The sequence below is a fragment of the Pan paniscus genome, chromosome 5 (genome assembly GCF_029289425.2).
Source record: "Pan paniscus chromosome 5, NHGRI_mPanPan1-v2.0_pri, whole genome shotgun sequence".
NCBI classification, from domain to species: Eukaryota; Metazoa; Chordata; class Mammalia; order Primates; family Hominidae; genus Pan; species Pan paniscus.
Window position 1 is genome coordinate 154,891,803 of NC_073254.2, and position 20,071 is coordinate 154,911,873.

The 20,071-nt window shown below is 42.9% G+C and overlaps 1 protein-coding gene across 5 annotated transcripts in view; it reads right to left on the reverse strand.

Annotated features, from left to right (window-relative positions):
- Nucleotides 1-386: 386 nt before the first annotated feature.
- ALDH8A1 (aldehyde dehydrogenase 8 family member A1) overlaps nt 387-20,071 on the reverse strand; it is a 47,513-nt gene continuing 27,828 nt past the window's right edge. For 3 of the 5 annotated variants that reach the window (XM_034962885.3, XM_008953026.5, XM_034962887.3), the window contains 3 exons: nt 15,725-15,981; nt 11,999-12,160; nt 387-1,857 (listed from right to left, as the gene is read on the reverse strand). In XM_034962885.3, the coding sequence (XP_034818776.1) occupies nt 1,405-1,857; nt 11,999-12,160; nt 15,725-15,981 (872 nt within the window). In that variant the 3' untranslated portion in view covers nt 387-1,404. The remainder of the gene's footprint in view (nt 1,858-11,998; nt 12,161-15,724; nt 15,982-20,071) is intronic. The other 2 variants (XM_055114140.2, XM_055114141.2) reach the window with 1 other exon arrangement.

The following is a 20,071-nucleotide window of genomic DNA, read 5'->3' on the forward strand; positions in this document are numbered from 1 at the left end:
TTGAAGTGGAGGTGGGTAGGAGAGAGGATGGAGGAGGCAAAACAAGAAGGAGACTTGGAGGGGAGACGAAACACCATGTGTGCCAGGAACCACAGGTACTTCACTGCTTCCTGAGCACCAGCTAAGGCAAGTGGAAGGGGGTGAGAGATCATGGGTTTTGGAGCCTGAAAGTCCTGGGTTCAAACCCTACCTCTACCCATATCATGTGTGTGACCTCGGGTATGTTGCTCGAGCTCTGTAAACCTCAGTTTTCTCCTGTGATCATTTGGGGATCCAAAAAAAAAAAAAAGCATTTGAAATCTTTATTACTTAGTAAAACGTCCATATTCCTAAGAGGATGGGGATAAGGAGGAATGCATTCAAAAATAAGATACATGCCATACTGGTTACTAAAATTGCTTAACATTTATTGCTTCTTTTGGGGTTAGCAAGTTGTAAGCCTCATTAGATGCATACACTAAGAAATGGAATTGATTAGACTCGACCGTAGGAATAGATCAAACTATGTACTCTTCTTGTTCCAAGTTTCCTCCAAAAGTAGTAGTTATTTTGTTTTTCTTCATCCTTGTACAGATACATTTAGTAGAGCTTACCACATAGCCTTCCCCTAACAAATTCCAAAGACGTCCACTGCCCCCTTATGTAATGAGGTACAATCAATGATCAATTAGCCATGCTAGTGGCTAATAGACAAGGAGATTATCTCCATAATCTCTCCAAAGATGGCAAATTATGGCTATTTATTTTTGGTTTTGCAGCATTTTTTTTAAAAGACAAGGTCTCACTGTATCCCCTAGGCTGAAATGCAGTGGAATGATCATGGCTCACTGCAGCCTCAACCGCCTGGGCTCAAGCGATCCTCCCACCTCAGCCTCCCAAGTAGCTGGGGCTATAGGCAGAGGGCACCACACCAATCTAATTTTTAAACTTTTGGTAAAGACAGGATTTCACCATATTGCCTAGGCTGATCTCGAACTCCTGAACTCAAGTGATCCACCCACCTTGGCCTCCCAAAGTGCTGGGATTATAGGCATGAGGCACTGTGCCTGATTGCATATTTTTTAAAATTTACCAAATGAAATAATCTGATTATCTGGAGATTCCCAAGAGTTCAATGAAGATAATGAAAGAAACACTATGAAAACATAACCTGGGAGGAGCCTGACAACTGGCATCATTGTTCTATCTTCCCACTTATAAGTCTTTTTTTCCGAGTCCACATTGAAAATAGACAGTATCTCTTCACTAGTGGGTAAAATTACTAAGAACTGAGGATAAGCTAGAGATAACCTTCTGCCAAGTCAAGGCATAGCTAGAATTCATGCCATGATTTTCATCCACCACATTGAACAACTGATGCCTGCAGCCAGGCATTGGCCATAGTGGCTCCACCGTTAGCAAAGATCAGTGTTTAACGGTGATGGTTTTGATCTCAGTGAAGAAGTCGTAAGAGTCCTTGGCTCCCTCTCTACCTATTCCAGAACTCTTCATCCCCCCGAAAGGAAGGTTCAGCTCCCTGATGAGCCAGCAGTTGGTCCAGACCAAGCCAGACTGCAGCTTCTTAGCCACCCGGTGGACGCGCCCCACATTGCTGGACCACACGGTAGCCGCCAGCCCATACTTAACGTTGTTGGCTCTTTCAATCACCTCCTCTTCACTATCAAAGGGGACAACACATGTCACTGGACCAAATATCTCTTCCGTCATGCAGCAGGATTCATCCTTAATGTCTGTTATCACCGTGGGAAGCATAAAGTAGCCTGCCTGGTTCCTGGCAGGGAGGCTCAACTTATCCACTCCCTCACCGCACCAAATTTGGGCACCTTCAGCAAGAGCTCTCTTGACGTAACTTCTGACCTGTGTGGGTAAAAATCATAATTAGCAATGTCTTACCATGTGGCTTCACACAAATCAGCAGAAAATTCAATGTTTTCTAATCATCTCGGAAGGAGGGATAAGGTCATTCCTAAGAAATCTATGGTCGATTATCTTATCACTCAGCTGCTAAGCCAGAGGGCAGAGGCGCTCCAAGCATCATTTGGGCATTCACCTTTCATACATAAGGGAGGGAAGTAATTATTTAATGTCTAAGTGCCAGGAACTCAGATAAGTGCTTTTCATACAATCTCACTTGATTGTCTCAAAACATTATTAGCTATTGTTAATCTATTATTATCTTCTATTTGCTGATAGTATAATTGAGTGTAAAAAATATGAATGGTTCATAGAGCTAATAAACAGTAAAGTTAGAATTCACACTCAGGTATATTCTGTAGTTAAATACATGAAAGAATATTTTCTCTCTTTTTGGGAGCTATGTCCATTGCAGAAAATGGGAAGAGAAAGATGTGTAAGATTTAGTTAAAGGCCAGAATGCCCTTTAATAGATGAGCTTCCAGAACAAATCATTTCTAATTTCTAGTCTCATTACTGAATATACTCTGAAAATATATCTAGGTAATATATTTTAGCTAACTATAATGGGAAATAAATTATGTAGCTAGTTAACTCAGTGACTCAGAGATAATGACAGATGTATATTAACAATGGTTGTAGAAATAGCTCATAATAATTATATATATATAAACATTGTTGAAGTCACAATTATATGTTTTTCTACCCCAAGAGGTATTATAAGCAAAAGAGAAGTATAAAAGTAGTCCTAAAAATTAAAAATGTGGAACAGCAGTAAAGAAGTAAACCAAAGACAGGGTAAATTTTGCAATAATATTTTGGATTTTTACTTATCTAGCGAGCATTCTGTCCCAGGATTACATTAGAACTCCATTGTAGAACTATATTCAGTGTAGAACTATATGTATATTTTCCATGTAAAATAGAGGTAATATTATTCTATTATTAAATTTGCTCCAAGTTTGTAGAATTAATAAGCCATGAAGTTAAAGACTTTTTTTACAGACAGTGTCTCACTCTGTCACCTGGGCTGCAATGCAGTGGCACGACCATGGCTTGCTGCAGCCTTGAAGACTCCTGGACTGAAGAGATCCTCCCACCTCAGCCTCTCGAGTAGCTGAGCCTATAGACACAAGTCATCACGTCTAATACATTTTGTTTAATTTCCTATAGAGATGGGGTCTTGCTATGTTGCCCAGGCTGGTCTTCAACTCCTGGTCTCAAGGGATCCGCCCAAAGTGCTGGGATTACAGGAATGAGCCACCACACCCAGCTCAAGACTTTTTTAAAAAATAGAGCATTTGGTACAGATTTATATTCCCTTCCATTAACTTCCACTCCCAACATCCAGAGTGATCTCAAAGCTTTCCCAGAACACACGCTGTTCTAGTTTGTGGGTAGAAACTAAAATAAGTTTGTACCTCTCTTGATCCCTACTCTTTCTTTTTTTGAAAATAACTCATCCACACTAATTAAAAGGTTCCAAAGGTGAGTGTCCTATGTGAATAGGGGAATGGAGGTGCAGCTGTCCAGAGGCCCTGCTGGGATGCAGTGGCTGAACTTCATCAATGATTCAGCACCCCACGAGGAGTACCTGGCTTTAGACCCTTATGTCGAATGTGATCACATGATTTATCTCTCAGAAGCTCTTGGAATCATAAAAGATAAAGAGAAGTGTCAGTCTTCAAACTGTGAACTTATCAAAACATTTAATATATAAGGTGACTCACACTAATTGAATTCATTTCCTAGAGAAAGTATGACTAGATAATATCTACCCCAGCAGCTTGGGAACAGAGATTTTCAATAAATTCTGGGGGGGAGAAAAAAACCATGACTAGTAATATGCTATAAATATAAGAAATTATTATAAAATTTGTTCTTCAGGAGAGAGAATAGTTAGTACTCAGTAGCTTTAAACATAAAGTCAGAGTACAGGGGTTAGAAGAGTAACCTGAGAGCCAAGCTGTATTCAAATCCCAGTTCACCCATTTACTAGCTGAGGGCTTTTAGATGTCCTGTGCCTCAGTTTCCTTATCTGAAACATAGAATTAACACAGTCACTAATTCATAGGGCTCTTGAGAGGATTAAATAAAATAATAAATACAAAAAATTTAGCATGACGCCTAGTACATAGTAAGCCTTTTTGACGGTCAGCCTCTGTTGTTATTGATGATGTTGGTGATGATGATGAAATGACTGACCCGACACTTATTAGCTGAGAGACCTCAGAGATGCCCCTCATTCTGTAGGTCAGGTTTTTTATCTGACAAAAGGGGACAGGAAACTGCAACAGTGGGCCTTGGTTAGGTCTGAAGCCTGGCCCTAGCAGGGGATGCACCCATCAGCCTCTTCTGTGCTTCCTCCGGCCTCATTGTAAACCCTCCAGAATTCTCTCTATATAGTTGCCTGCATCTTTGGGTAGGCAGGTACACAGCCAGATCCTCCAGAGTGTCAAGTAGGGAAGGATTCAGCAGGTAGAAAGAAAAACAAAAAGCAACCCTGCGAAAAGGCAAATGGAGACTTATCTTCAAGCCACAAGGATAGAATCCCCTGCAGGTTACTGAGCATCCCCATGGAGTCACTGAGACCCTGGGAAATCATACCTCCGTTTAGGAGCATGCTGTATCTCCATAAGTCCTTGAGCCCTTGGCCATTACAAAACAACTTTTACATATTCTAATTGGATTATTTCACCAAAGGCATCGCCACCTATTGTGGCAATCATGCAGAGGTAGGGCGGACACGAAAACTCCAGACTCCACATGGCCAATTTGATTTGGAGAAGACAAAAACACACTGCAGGGGCAGAGAGCGCTGGAATGCAGATGGCAGCCCAGTCTTCCTGGGCACTCAGCCCCAAAGCTTTCTGGGGTAACATGAGGAAAGATGACTGTCAGCAGAGGGCATCCACTGCCTCCTCCAGCCCAGATGGTTTGGCACACGGAACTGAAGAGTCACAATCTGAAGAGGCCATACTTAACATTTCTCTAGGTGTTTCTATTAGCTCTCTCCCAAAAGGCAGAGACAGCAGGGCTTTCTCGCTAGAACTGAGCTGAAAGCCTCATGAGGAGTCCAGCTGGTGGGAGGCTCACTCAGTGTAAAGCCATATCTCATTTCATCTGTGCACACGCTCAGAGTGGAGCAGTGAGGATGGCAGATGCTCAGTGATCCTCTAAGCCACAGGAACATGGGGTCAGCAGCCTGCTTCCCAGCAGAAGGTAGATCCTCCTGAGGCTTTATACAGAGGAGGCATTGCGGGCAGAGCTGAGAGGAGTTCTACTCTATGTGGGAGGGATCAGACAGAGGGGACAACAAAACAAGGCAAGCCACATAGATAGCAGCGTTTTAGATGTGCTGTGGTTATGGAAATACCATCCTTATTGTTTTTGCCTTGAAAAACTTGGCTGCTGATAAGTACCATTTTCAAGTTTTCAACAGTGAATAACCTTGAATAACTTTTTTTTTCTTTTTTTGAGACAGAGTCTCACTCTGTCACCCAGGCTGGAGTGCAATGGTGTGATCTCGGCTCACTGCAACCTCTGCCTCCCGGGTGCAAGCGATTCTCCTGCCTCAGCCTCCCGAGTAGCTGGGGCTACAGGTGTGAGCCACCATGCCTGGCTAATTTTTGTATTTTTAGTAGAGATGGCGTTTCACCACGTTGGACAGGCTGGTCTCAAACTCCTGACCTAAAGTGATCCACCCGCCTCAGCCACCCAAAGTGCTGGGATTACAGGCATGAGCCACTGCACCCGATCTAACAGTGAATAACTTTTTAACCATGTCCAAAATCTTTCCCCTTTGAAGCAGTGGAATTTTGGAGCATTCTGAGATGAGTGCAAACTATTTAGCTATACTTAGTTTTAATAAGAATAGTTGCTGAAAAATTATTTTCTATAAGGATCAAGCAGAAAATCAAAAGTAGTTGATTGAAAAGTCTTCAGTTGAGTTGATAGTAACGTGCTGGTTTGTTAGCATGAACAGATGTACCTTAGGACTGTAAGATGCCAACAACAGGAAAAACTGGGTGAGTGGATATAAAAACTCTCTGCCTTATCTTTGAAACGTTCTATAAATCTTAAATTATTACAAAGTAGAAGGATTATTTTATTTTTTGAGACAGCATCTCACTGTCGCCCAGACTGGAATTCAGTGGCGTGATCTCAGCTCACTGCAACCTTGACCTCCTGGGGTTCAGGTGATCCTCCTGCCTCAGCCTCCTGAGTAGCTGGGACTACAGGCACGCACTACCATGCCTGGCTAAATTTTTTTGTATAATTTTTAGAGACAGGGTTTTGCCATGTTGCCCAGGCTGCTCTGGAACACCTGGGCTCAAGTAATCTTCCTGCCTTGGCCTCCCACAGTGCTAGGAATACAGGCATGAGCCACCGTGCCCAGCGAAGGTTTATTAAAAAAAAGAAAGAAAGAAAAATTGACTGAGAGAGAAAGCATTCAATGGTAAAAATATCTAGGGGTTTTCAAAAGTTTTTTTTAAAAGATAAATTTGAGTCTATGGCCTTATATTTTAATGTGGTCAGAAAAATGTGACAACTGCTAAGATTCATCATTTCCAAAGTGATCCATGGCACCTAAGTATACTAAATTGAAATGATATTAAGATAATGCAACTAACATGTGAAACAGATGCTTGATTTTCAGGCATAATTTGGTTTAGTAGAAGATGGCATTTCTGGATTTAGATACGTCCAGGAGAAGCTGGCACCACGTCTAGGGCTTTGCCAATATTTCAAGTTTTAAAAATATTGAATATAATAAGTGGTTTAGATCTATTAGAAATCTTGGTTTTTGTCCACAGCTTCTGCAGCTGTGATGCTAGAAATAATGAGGAATGAGGACTAGTGGCCTTCTCATTTCTCCTTCCTTTAGGGGAAGATGGAGTTGGTAAAAACATGGTGTATAAGATGGGGTGACATAAGCACTATGTTAAGGCAAATTTATTATTAGGGAGGTGCAAGGGATGAAAATTAGTTGTAAAAATATTAGGAGCTCTGACACGAGAATCTTCTTCCTGGGAGTCATTGTGGTCAAGCCTGGCAAAGTAGTCTAGGTCCCCTGATTCCCTGCATGCACAGCTTGGACCTGGCCAGGACAAGGGGAGCCCGAGGGAAACCAAGCTCTCCCTGCATGTCTTAGTCCGGATTCAGATAAGAACTCGCTTGACAAAATCCAAATAGGGAGCTGGGCTGAGGCAGAAGGAGGGCCGGCCAGAGAGGGACACATCTTCAGAAACTCAGAGAAGGGTGTCCCTCCCACCTGTATGCCGGTGCTACTGGGACATGCACTTGCAAACTGAGTCCTCTGCTACCATCTGCCATGGACAGAGTCCTCATACATACTTGCCTGATAACAAAAACTATCACAAGAGACTCTACAAAACCACAACCTTGCACAAAGGCCACCACAACCTTGCCCAAAAACTACTTCTACAAGGATGTTTATACAGTAACTGTCCACTCAACCTTGGACTGTTGCCCCCATTTAATAATAAATCACCCTTATTATTGGTTCTTGTAGCCAACAATAATTGTTTCAAAACAACATTCTGTCACCTTCCTCATTTTACCTTTAAAAACCCTCGTCTTCCTTTACCTCTCTGGCTATGCCCAGAATCCATCACAAGACGCATATCCCAGTTCATAATCTTCTGGCATTCATTCCCAAATAAAGTCACTTTTATTTTCTTTAGAGAGTCCTTCTCTATGTTGTTATTTTAGATTGAAAGATTCTAACCACAAACCTACTAAAGAAAAGGTAATCTAGGTCTTCTCTGTGGAGTCACTCACAGACAACAATGTTCAGGGTAAATATTTTACTCTAGGGAAAAATATGGATATTTTATGCTGAAATATTCTGACACCTAAACTCACTAAATTCTGTATTTATTTTATGGGTGATAAAAACTACTAGGAATCACCAAAACACAAAACTAAAATTTGAGAATTTGGGAGGCATTCCAAATGTGAATGATGTCTTTAACTAAAATGTAGTATAATAGAAATATCTTGGTACCTTTTTAATAAGTTGATTCTTGAGAAACACAAGAACAGTGGAGAAATATGAACCTGCAGAAATTTTTTCACTTGTATATTTGTAGTAATGCTGTAGAAATTTGAAATTATTTTTGATAATAATCTAGATGTAATTTTTCAGATTTCTAAATTGGCATTTAAAAAGTTAGATTTGTATACTACTGAGGTATTAAAGATCCATATTTAACCAAATGTTTTCAGAAAACTAGATACCAAAACTACTTGTGACCTAAGCTGGAATCACCAATACTTGTACCAATGATGAAGAGTTAAAGAGGAATTTCAAGCCAAACCTCAAAGGCATGTATGTGTCTATATGGCCCCTTTATCATGGTTATGATTTAATGATCAGTGATACTAGAGGCTCCAGGCTCGGATGGTTTCAAGCATTTCCTTGGAGAAAGACTGGGTTTTAGTTTTTGTGTTTATTTTGTTTTTCCTTTCAGAGTCTTGATGCTGGCCAGCGACGGCCAGGACCTGTGCATTTTGGACCCATTCCAGGTAGTTTAAGCTAAGGATCAAGAAGAATTCAAGGAAAATGGATACCTTAAATTTGGGGGATATATTGTAACTGGAACACATCATGTGGTGTTAATTCAGTCATTCACCCAACAAATACTATGCACCTACTATGTTCCAGGAGCTTTCTAGAGTCTAAAGATACAGCAATGAATAAAACCGACCAAGAAGCTGACATTCTAGTCCAGAGAAGATAGTCAGTAAAGGGATAAGATATATATATATTGCATGTCAGATGACAGTAAGAACCATGGAGAAAAATAAAGCTCCAAAGAAGTCAAAGTTTTAAAAGGTACCACTGTATATAGGGTAGGCAGGAAAGCCCTCATTCAGGTGACATCTACTCTCAGAAGGGGAAGGAGAGAGCCATGCGTGCATCTGAAGGAAGAGCATTCCAGACAGTGTGAGCAACAAGAGCAAGGGCCAAGAAGGAGGAGGGTGCCTGGTATTTTCCAGGAAGAACAGGGAGGCCAGTACGCAGGAGTGGAATGAAGAAAGGGAAGGTCACAGAGGTAATGGAACAGATCGTAGCCAGTTTCTTAGGTTATTCTAAAGACTTAGGCATTGACTGTGAGTAACATGGGGTATGATCATACACAGCATGACACATCATCACCAGTGATGAAATAATTATGATATTAGAGCAAGGTTTAAAAGGTAATTTAGCTACATTAGAAATATCAGCATAGACTCAGGACCCTTCTTTTTTTTTTTTTTTTTTTTTTTTTTGAGACAGGGTCTCATTCTGTGACCCAGACTGGAGGGCAGTGGCAGAAACTGCAACCTCCACCTCCCAGGCTCAAGCAATTCTCCTGCCTCTGCCTCCCAAGTAGCTGGGATTACAGGCGTGCGCCACTACTGCTTAGCTAATTTTTGTATTTTTAGTAGAGACAGGGTTTCACCATGTTGGCCAGGCTAGTCTTAAACTCCTGACCTCAAATGATCTGCCCGCCTCAGCCTTCCAAACTGCTGAGATTACAGGCATAAGCCACCACACCCGGCCAGGACCCTTCTTAAAAAAGGCAGTGTGGCCAGGCATGGTGGCTCACACCTGTAATCCCAGCACTTTGGGAGGCCAAGGTGGGCGGATCACCTGAGGTCAAGAGATCAAGATCACCCTGGCCAACATGGTGAAACCCTGTCTCTACTAAAAATATAAAAATTAACGGGTGTGGTGGCACACACCTGTAGTCCCAGCTACTTGGGAGGCTGAGGAAGGAGAACTGCTTGAACCCAGGAGGTGGAGGTTGCAGTGAGCCAAGACCACGCCATTGCACTCCAGCCTGGGCGACAGAGTAAGACTCTATCTCAAAAAAAAAAAAGGGGCAGTGTGTGTGAAGCACCACAAAGTTTTAAGCCACCTCTTCTTGGATGCCATTGGACCACTTGTCACATAATAGGAAATCTCCTAATGGGCACCCTTAAGCTCAAATGCTTGTCTTGATTACCATTCTCCACTGAAAGGAACCAAGGCTCAGTAGAGAGCGGTCTTGTTGTCCATGTGCAGCAGAGCAGTTGAGACCACCTGAGGCCGCCTGTTGTCAGAGGACAGAGATGCCTATAGGTGGGCCTCCAGTGGGCTCAGAAGGACAGGAGAGCAGGTTAAAGAGAGGGCCCTTGGAGTAGTTTTAAAGGTGAGGGCATGTTGCCTATCTAGTGTTGCATTTCATAAACACATAGAATCTGCAATCTATGCCAATTACTAGAACTCATTAGCGTCTTGTATAAGTCATCACAATATTAAATATTTAATTCTCCAACAGTGGCCCATTTCAGTTTAGCACATGTTAAAAAAGAAAAAAAGAAGAAGAAGAAGAAGCCTCCTGTGGCCAAGCAGGAACATACTGGGCATTAAAAATATTGTATGAAAGTCCACAGGAATTACAACACATTGAAGACAAATATTTAGAGTATCACAGAGAAAAGCCATAGCTACCAATATGAGTCAAAGTGTGGCATCAATTTCTCTCTCCCTTTCTCTCTCTTACACACACACAGAGATCATTCAACTGATACAGAAAAGTCAATACTTTTATTTGTTTCACTAATATATATTCTCTCACTGGGTAACTAAAATAGTTATTATGGCAGCGACTAAAATAGAAAAAAAAAATGGTGTATCTGTTGAGTTGATACAGAAAGAACTTTGAAATTCTGAGTGAGTGAATCGCACAGGGAACCTCACACTGAAGTATTGCCTGAGCCTGCTGAAAGGTATTCTAGGAGGTTAACTTTTGTTCCACTCCTTCCTGTTTCCCAGGAAGCAGTCCTGGGCATACTAACATTGTTTTTCACCAGACATTTGCAGGTGTGGGCAGGCAGGCAGGGAGCCCTAGTGTCCAAAAGAGCCAGAAGGAGAGAGAACAAGGGAGTCTCTTGCACCTGGAAAATCGTCACTCCATGAAGGACCATCCACAACTGTTGGTCTCCCTGGACATTCTGGAGACCACTGCCTATGTACCTGCAATCTTGTAGGTACATTTAGCTGGAGAAAAACAAGCCATGCTGGTCATCCTCACTTTAAATAAATGACCATAAGCCTCAAGTGAGCCCTTTGAGCTGCTCTGCTAATAACTTGGTCATTTCCCAGTCCTTTCTCTCTCCTGACTTACTGCGAGATTATTTCATACCCTCTCCTCCCTCCTGAAACCTTCAACACCTTTTCCCCTCCTCACCCTGATGCCTATTTCACTGAGAAAACAGAAGAAATAAGGACAGGCCTTCAAGCTACTTCATCTTTCCATCTGCAGGCAACTGTGTTGCAGTGTCCTGAAAGTCAAAGTTAAATATAGACAAAGTGGGAGTGCACTGTGCAGTGTCACGGATTTCTACAAACTTACGTAAATGCTCTGTCTCTCATTGGCTGGCTGATGGGGACAAGTTTCCCTCAGTGGCACTGAGCTGAAAGCAGAGTCCTTCTGACTCCAAAATGTATGACTTATTTTGGGAGTCACATGTGGTAATACATTAAAATAACCCTAAATTGCCATCAAGGGCCAGATCTTCTCTTTTTAAAAAATGACCCTAAAGATCTGAGTTTCATCAATCACTCAGAGACTATCAGTGGCTTCTTCCAGATGGGCTACCTCTGGTCCCCCACTGACTAAGGACGACACAATTGGGACTGTTTGTGTTGGCACTTCTGGCTATAAACCAGAGGCAGGCCTTTTCCAAAGAGATGTTTGCCTGTGGAAATCACTGGCACTCTTCCATATCACCCTTATTTGCTGATCTTTATGTTTTGAAATTTGGCTTCCCCTCTCTACTGGTGGTATCTCCATGCTGACTTCTCAAGTTCATTAATTTCATGTGGATGCACTTTCACCGGGACTGCATTTGCATATTCATATCCACAATGTTTAGACTCTGTGTCCACAATTTCTCCCAGGTTATAATTTTTCAAAAATGGGGTAGTAACTAACAATATTTCAGAGTCTGATTGTGCTATGCTTGTACTGAGCTTCTCTTCAAATAAGAACTTATTCTGTAACTTACATGGCAGAAATTTACTTACTTTCTCCAAATGTGCTTCACTTATCAGAGCACCCATGCTCACCAATGGATCAGAGGGAATGCCGACTTTCCACTTCCTGGTAGCTTCTACAAATCTCTTTAAAAATTCACTATAGATGCTCTTCTGGACAAAGATCCTGCTGGTACAGAGACAGATTTCACCCTGCCAAGAATGAGAACAGGGATAAGGCTGCGGACACTCTCCTTCATGGATAGAGCACCCTGCACTTTTGAGTACCTGCCATGTATCAGGCACTGGTCTAGGCAATGGGGTACAATGGTAAATAAGACAAAGTTCCCACCACGTGGAACACATAGTCTTGTGGGAAAGACAAACAAAAACACAAGTAAATAAACTCGATAAATAATATAACTTCAGGTTGTGATCAAAGCCATAAAAATTAAGCAGAGGATGGGAATGGAAACTGATTGCGTGGGGAGGGGAGCTATTTTATGAAAGGAAGTCTTGGAGGGCACTTGCAAAGAGGGGATATTTGCATGGAATCTTGACTGATGTGAAGGCATGAGACGGGAAAAGATCTGGAGGTGGGGAATTCTTCAAAGTACAGAGGACCTGCAGCAGGAATGAACTGGTGTGCATGAGGAAAAGCAAGAAGGTGGGTGGGGCTGAGGCTGGAAGAGGAGGCAAGGACAGGAGGTGTGTGGTAGGAGAGGAGGTCAGGAGGCCAGCAAGGCTCTATCGTGCAGTCTCATAGGTTCATAAAGAGACTACGTTTTATTCTCAGTATCATGAAAAAATAAGGGAAGGTTTTAAGCATCAGAACGATATGATCAGATTTACATTTTAAAATGCCCATTCTGGCAGCCATGGGAAAATAGGATGGAAGGAAACAAGTGTGGGAACAGAGCAGAGGAGTTAAGAGAATATTCCAGAAGTCCAGATGCGTGTAGGTAGCTGGGACCAGGGAGGCATCCATGGAGATGCAGAGGAGTGAAAAGGACCCACTGAGTTCAACAGATTCTTCCAGGGGCACGGGACCTCCTAAGTGTGATGAAGTTGGCACAGATGCACTGGAGAAGTGATGAGATTCAGGATATAACTTAAAGACAGAACCAACAGGACCTGTCAATGGAAAGAGAGGGCAAGAACAAGAGTAGGCCGCAGAGTGGATGGTGGTGTTGTTCCCTGGAAGGGCAGACACGAGGTGGGAAGAGGATTGGTATTGCAAGGAAGGGAGAGGGAGGGAAATGAGAGCTCTGATTTGGACACGCTGGGTTTCAGATGCCTCACAGACATCAAATAGAGATACTGAGTGTACAAGGGAGGGGTTATAACAGATTTCTCAGTGAAAAATAACCCTATCATTTGAACATAGCATGTATCAGTTTAGACTTAGACTTAGCATGTAACCACATTCTAGACTTTCAAAGCATTATTTATGCATGAAAAGTACAGAAATGCATAAATATTTTCACCATGTTTGTGTCTGACTTCACAACAATCTTAGAAAATAGAAGGTTCCTGATTGTCTTGGTATTTGTACAAAGGTACATTGTCCAGATTAAACTGTTAATGTTTTGAAATAACACATTCTTTTTGCAACCAGGATCGCTGTTAGGATCATCTCCATATCTAGCTTGGGAAATGTCTAAACACTTGATAGTTTCATTTGCGCAAGTGCCCTGTGACATCAGGGAAGGAGAGCATGACGAAGAGGCTAGAGGGGTTTACCCAGTTCCCTGTTGCTCTGTGCCTAGAAAGCGTAGGTAAGCATACCAAGATGCCCACAAGAAAGACTTTGGAGAGATTAAGAAAAGGACAGTATCATTCGTTGAGTGCCTATCGTCAAGCCAGACACTGCGCAGGGTGCTTTCCTCATTATAAATAATTCTGTAGCCTGTTAGCTTTTCCAGTTTACAGTTAGGAGAAAAAGTTTTGAATTAGTACATGTCCAAGGTCACACAGAGATGCTTCAAAAAAGCCAATTACATTCAATTAAGGAAGAAATATGCACGACACGGAATTCATCACTCAGCTAAATCAAGCTGCTTTATTTATTTTGCCTAAAATCCATTTGTGACCTTGGATTAGCCAATTAGTTAGGCGTATGTCTCTTTCCCTATTTCCTTTTTAAAACAACCCCAAAAGGAAGGTTCTCTGGGCAAACTCAAATCCTAGACAATTCTGGTAGGAGAGAAGATTACACTTCTTATCTCCATGTTCAGAATTTGTTTTGTTTGTTTGTTTGTTTTTGAGATGGATTCTTGCTCTTATCTCCCAGGTTGGAGTGCATTGGTGCTAACTCGGCACACTGCAACCTCCACCTCCCGGATTTAAGAGATTCTCCTGCCTCAGCCTCCTGAGTAGCTGAGATTACAGGCGCCCACCACTATGCCCAGCTAATTTTTGTATTTTTAGTAGAGATGGAGTTTTGCCATGTTGGCCAGGCTGGTCTCGAGCTCCTAACCTCAGGTGATCCACCCACCTCGGCCTCCCAAAGTGCTGGGATTACAGGTGTGAGCCACCATGCCTGGACCCTCAGAATTTGTTTAATACAGAGTTTACCTTTCTCTCATCTTAGTTTCTCAGTCCACAAAATTTGTCCCTCTGTTATTGTCTGTAAGCCATGAAAACACTTGGTTTAAATGTTCACCTGAAACTTGCTTAATGATTAAATTAGTTGTATTGTAAAAGTATATTGTCTATTGATCCAGAAATTATATTTCTAGCCACTTCAAGAGTTACAGTGAGAGAAATAATTACACTTATGGTTATCATGAAGATAATAATTGAAAGTAACATTTTTCACTCTATACTCATGAAAACCCTGTTAGAAGACATCATTATTGTTCACATGATTTTATTAGTGAAGTAATGCAGGTTCAAAAGTTTATGCACTATTCAATGTTACCTGAGTTAGCTCAATATAGACATCTCTCATTTCACTGCTGTTTCCTTCTATGAAGTTCTAAGTCTTTGGCCTATGTCTTTATGCTCTGTTAAAATAAAAATATCCTTTGAAGAAAATCATCCAGGGTTTATGTACACCTGCTATATCCTGGGCAGTATTCTAAGCATTGACATTGAAAATACCACACAAAAGCAGGCAGCATTTCCATCTTCTTGCAGCATTTCCATCTTCTTGCAGCCTACTGTTTAGTTGATCTGGTCTAGGGTTCTTAACTCTTTGGAATGCCATAGCCTTAAAGAATCTGACAAAAACTACAGAGCACAGAGAAACATCTGTTATGTAATTTCAGGAGCTACAACGATGCCCTGAAGCTGATCCATGAATCCACGCCGAGAAATCTTCTCTAGTCAGTTTCAGGTATTTGGAACTCAGTGGATTAATGCATTTTGAATACTTTTGAAATGAGAGTAAGGTTTGCTGGGAATAGGACATTTGAACCACAAGCAAAGACAGGGTTTAAGAAAAGAATAAAAGACAAGACAGGGCAACTGTGTGAATAAAGAAATGGAGATGCTTGGAGCAGCAACATCAATCATTCCACCCATGGCTGGTACCTGATAAAAGCTGTGCAACTCAAGAAGAGGAGTTTGCTGAACAGAAGCTGTGACTCTGCAAGGCCACTAATTAATGTTAAAATTGAGCAGAGAGTTAAGGGAATCACACAATGTACTGATCCTGCTTTCTCGGAAATGGCACTGGATTGACTGGCTTGCTCCCAGGCATTGCACTGTGATGAAACAGATCCAGCTTGACAGGGCCATGGAGGGGAGGGAGAAGAACCCCCGGGGACATACCTGGTTGGCAAAGCTGGACCTGACGGTTGCCGGAATGCACTCATCCAGGTTGGCATCCTCAAAGATGATGGCAGGATTCTTGCCCCCCAGCTCCAGGGAGAGCTTTTTGCAGTGGGGAGCGCTCAGCTGGGTGATCCGCTCAGCGGTGGGCTGGCTCCCGGTGAAGGAGATCAGGGGCACCTCTGGGTGGGACACCAGGGCCTCACCCACCCTGGGCCCGGTTCCAAACACAATATTGACCACACCTGGTGGAACACCTGGATAGGAAACAGTATCAGTTATAGTAATTCTCAGTATGTTGAAGAGTTCAAGTTACTTGGAAATTCTCCTTTAAAGTCCAATCGCTTGAATGGGAGTGGGTGGGGATGGAGGAAGCACTTGGGTTTTACAACACTTGGAACTTCTATGGCTGCCTCTGGTTTAATAGCAAAGCAAAAACCACAGAGTCACCTCTGCCCACAGTACACACCAGGTGGGATTCCACTGGATGCTTTGCCCTAGAGAGATGCAGGGTGGAACATATTTTAGGTGATTCATTCCATAATACTGGCTAGGCCTTAGGGGTTGAGGATGCAGAGATAGTCTCAGGCAGGTCAAGCCCACTAGGGGAGCAGCACCCTGCTCCATCTTGGTGTCCAGGAGTCACAATGCTGTGTGAAAACATTAAGTAGAGAGGTGTATACATGCTGCAGAGGTGCAAAGAAGAGATTGACTATCTTGGCCCAGGGAAGCAGGGCAAGACTCCCCAGGGAGGGTGGGTTTCAGGTTGGAAGTCATGTCCACCATGCTTATAAATAGCATCATAACACTGTAGTGCCAACTTACAAGTACCACAAACAACCAAAAATGGGTGCCCCAATCTTTTCTATCACAAGACTCTGCTACCCTGCATCTTCGTGCATTTATGCATGTGTTTTCTTGTTTTATTATTTTATTTATTTATTTATTTTTGAGATGGAGTCTGGGTCTATTGCCAAGGCTGCAGTGCAGTGGCACCATCTCGGCTCACTGCAACCTCTGCCTCCCAGGTTCAAGAGATTCTCCAGCCTCAGCCTCCCGAGTAGCTGGGATTACAGGTGTGCACCATTACACCTGGCTAAATTTTGTATTTTTAGTAGAGAGGGGATTTCATCATGTTGGCAAGGCTGGTCTCCAACTCCTGACCTCAAGTGATCTGCCCACCTCGGCCTGCCAAAGTACTAGGATTACAGGCATGAGCCACCGCGCCCGGCCTATCCATGATGTTTTCTGGACTTACTTCTTCATTGCCTGCACACAACTAGAAGGTACACTAGCTAAGGGCAGAAACAGTGTCTGTTCTTTGCTCTCCATTGTTTACTCTGTGCCACAGCCTAGTTTGGCATTGAGAAATAAAAATAAAATCCTAAGCTCCCCCAGTTGACTGAATGCAGCCTCTCTTGGCCAAAGCGATCCCAGAGAAACCTTAAAAACTGAGTTCCCAGCCATTATGGGATGAGAGGTCAAACACGCCATAGTATGACTCTTCCTTATTAATCTTTAACCAGAATTCTTTCCTCAGTGTAAGCAGAAACCAGCTCTAAAAAACAAGAAATGGATAACCTATTCCTTTATCGCCTTTAGCTAACCATCTGAAACTGCAACCAAATTTTCCTCCTTCTTTGCAGTTTGGATGTGACAGCTCACCAGTCTCACAACACATCCCTTCCTAAAAACTGATCACCATCTCGACTGGTTTTGGCTGACTTCCCGAGGATACGTAGTGAGGGTTTTCATGTCCTCTGCTTCACCTTTTGACATCAGAGGGCCAAAAACTCCACCCTCGTAACATGCTAAGGCTGCCATTTTTTGAGCACGTGATCCAGAATTCATGTCCACCATGCATATAAACAGCATCATAACATTGTTATATAATACTACTCGGGAGGCTGAGGCAGGAGAATCTCTTGAACCCAGGAGGCAGAGGTTGCAGTGAGCCGAGATGGTGCCACTGCACTCCAGCCTTGGCAATAGAGCCAGACTCCATCTCAAAAATAAATAAATAAATGAAATAATAAAACAAGAAAACACATGCATAAATGCATGAAGATACAAGGTAGCAGAGTCTTGTGATAGAAAAGATTGGGGCACCCATTTTTGGTTGTTTGTGTTACTTGTAAGTTGGCCCTACAGTTTTATGCGCGCATTAAGCTCATCTGTGCATGCACCTGTTTCCCCTTTCGTAAATATTCATGACTCCTCCCATATCCTACTGAATGTGAATATTCAGCCACTCTGCTCAGGATAAATTTCTGTTCCCTTTGCCCCTCCTCCAAGTACTTGTTCTCCGCTTTGGGCAGAGGCTACGCTTCCCAGCCTGCAAGATGGCTAGCCTGCAGGCTGCAACCCTTTATAAGAAATAAAACCCTCCTTTCCAAATGCATGAACCTTATGATTCTTCAGTTGATAGCACATGGAACTCAGACCAGTAAATGCAAACATTAGATAGGGTGCTTACTGTGGACTCATCACTGTTATCCGTGACTCACACACTTCAGTCTTCACAACAACCTTAGGATGTAGGTAGTTTTATTACACTTAGTTCACCAGGAAGAAATTTGAGGCAAAGTGAGATTGAATAACAATCAGTAAGTAGCAAAGCTGACAGGTTAATGACTGTTAAGTAAATGAATGAGTGAATGAATGCTTAGTGTACGTTATTCAAATTAGAAATGGTTCATGAATGGGGAAGCTTTAAAAAGAAAATCATCTTTATAATGTCCAAAAAGAAAGTCATCTGTATAATCACACTGTGTCTAGGCAGTTCTTAGGGTCTGCCTGGAGGTAGCAGAGTTTATTCCCTCTATTTCCTCAGGCCTGACCTACGGTAGGTGCAGAAATCTTGCAGCATCTCGGCTTTGTGACCTGCTTCCTTGCTTCTGGTTTCCTTCCCTTTGCTCCAGGTTAGACAATCTCTCCTCATTAGAAACATACTCCTTTGGATACAACCCATTTCTTCCAGAATCTACTTTTAAATTATAAATAATATAAATACTAATTTCACACGGATGATCCATTATCATCCAGAACATTCTCCCATACAGCCACAGCCTTGGCCCAATCACCTTGAAGCTACAGTGAAGGTCCCATCCCAGTGAGTCCTCAGGAGACAGGTGGGAAGATTCCACAAGTTGTGATGGTGCCTAGCAGAGCCCCACTTCTTTTTTTATTTTTGAGATGGAGTCTTGCTCTGTCGCCCAGGCTGGAGTGCAAAGGCGCAATCTCTGCTCTCTGCAACCTCCGCCTCCCAGGTTCAAGCGATTCTCCCACCTCAGCCTCCTAAGTAGCTGGGATTACCGGCACTTGCCATCATCCCCAGCTAGTTTTTGTATGTTGGTAGAGATGGGATTTCACCATGTTAGCCAGGTTGGTCTTGAACTCCTGACCTCAGGTGATCCACCCACCTTGGCCTCCCAAAGTGCTGGGATTACAGGCATGAGCCACCATGCCTGGCCAGAGCACCACTTCTAAGCATTGCATCTCTTTACCCAACATGCACATTTGTTGAATCTAGCTTAGGTCAGTCCTGGATTGTAGGTCACTGTCAGAGGAGTGGCTGGCACCATGTGAGAGCACCCCAGCTCTGGGTTGGGGCAAAGGAAAGTGTGGAAGGAGAGGATCCCCCTCAGTAGGTGATGCGACGAAACAAGGACAAGTCTCCCACAGTTTCCTGGGTAGGGCCCCACATCTCCACCAGTGATGGGGCATGCATGTGGGTGGATGGGGTGTGGGGCAGGAGGGGGTGGACTGTTAGGCTTTATCAATCCTGAAGGCAAAAAATGAATGGAATCACTGCTAATGTTCAGAGTAGCATTTTAACTGAGGGTGAGAGAGAATGCGGAAGCACTGCATATTTATCCCCACAGTAAAATGAGCTCACTGCAGCAGCGGATTGCTTTCCCCACGACAGTATTATCATTTTGACTACATTCCCTTGGGCTTGGATGCTAATGTCAGCTGGCCATTATTTCTCAGTACCGTTTTGACATTTTATCCAGAAATTAATGGAATTTTTCTTGAGATGTCTGCCCTCTAACCTTGAAGAGATTCTGGTGATAAGAGAAGGAAAGCAGTTTAACTGACAAATAGCAATTTAGCAAAACTCAGGGGAGGTGGCTAACAGGCAAGTTAGGAACAGACGAGAACAGACTAGAAGGAAACCCCTCAAATGTAGGGGCTTGGCAGGGTGGCAACAAGAAAAATTTTAGGCTTAAATAGAGCACACACACACACCCACCTACACACACACATCTCCTGCTCCACACACACACCTAATGGGAAGGGCCAGGAAAATGCAGTCAGTGGGCACTCCAGGAATGAGGGCAAATA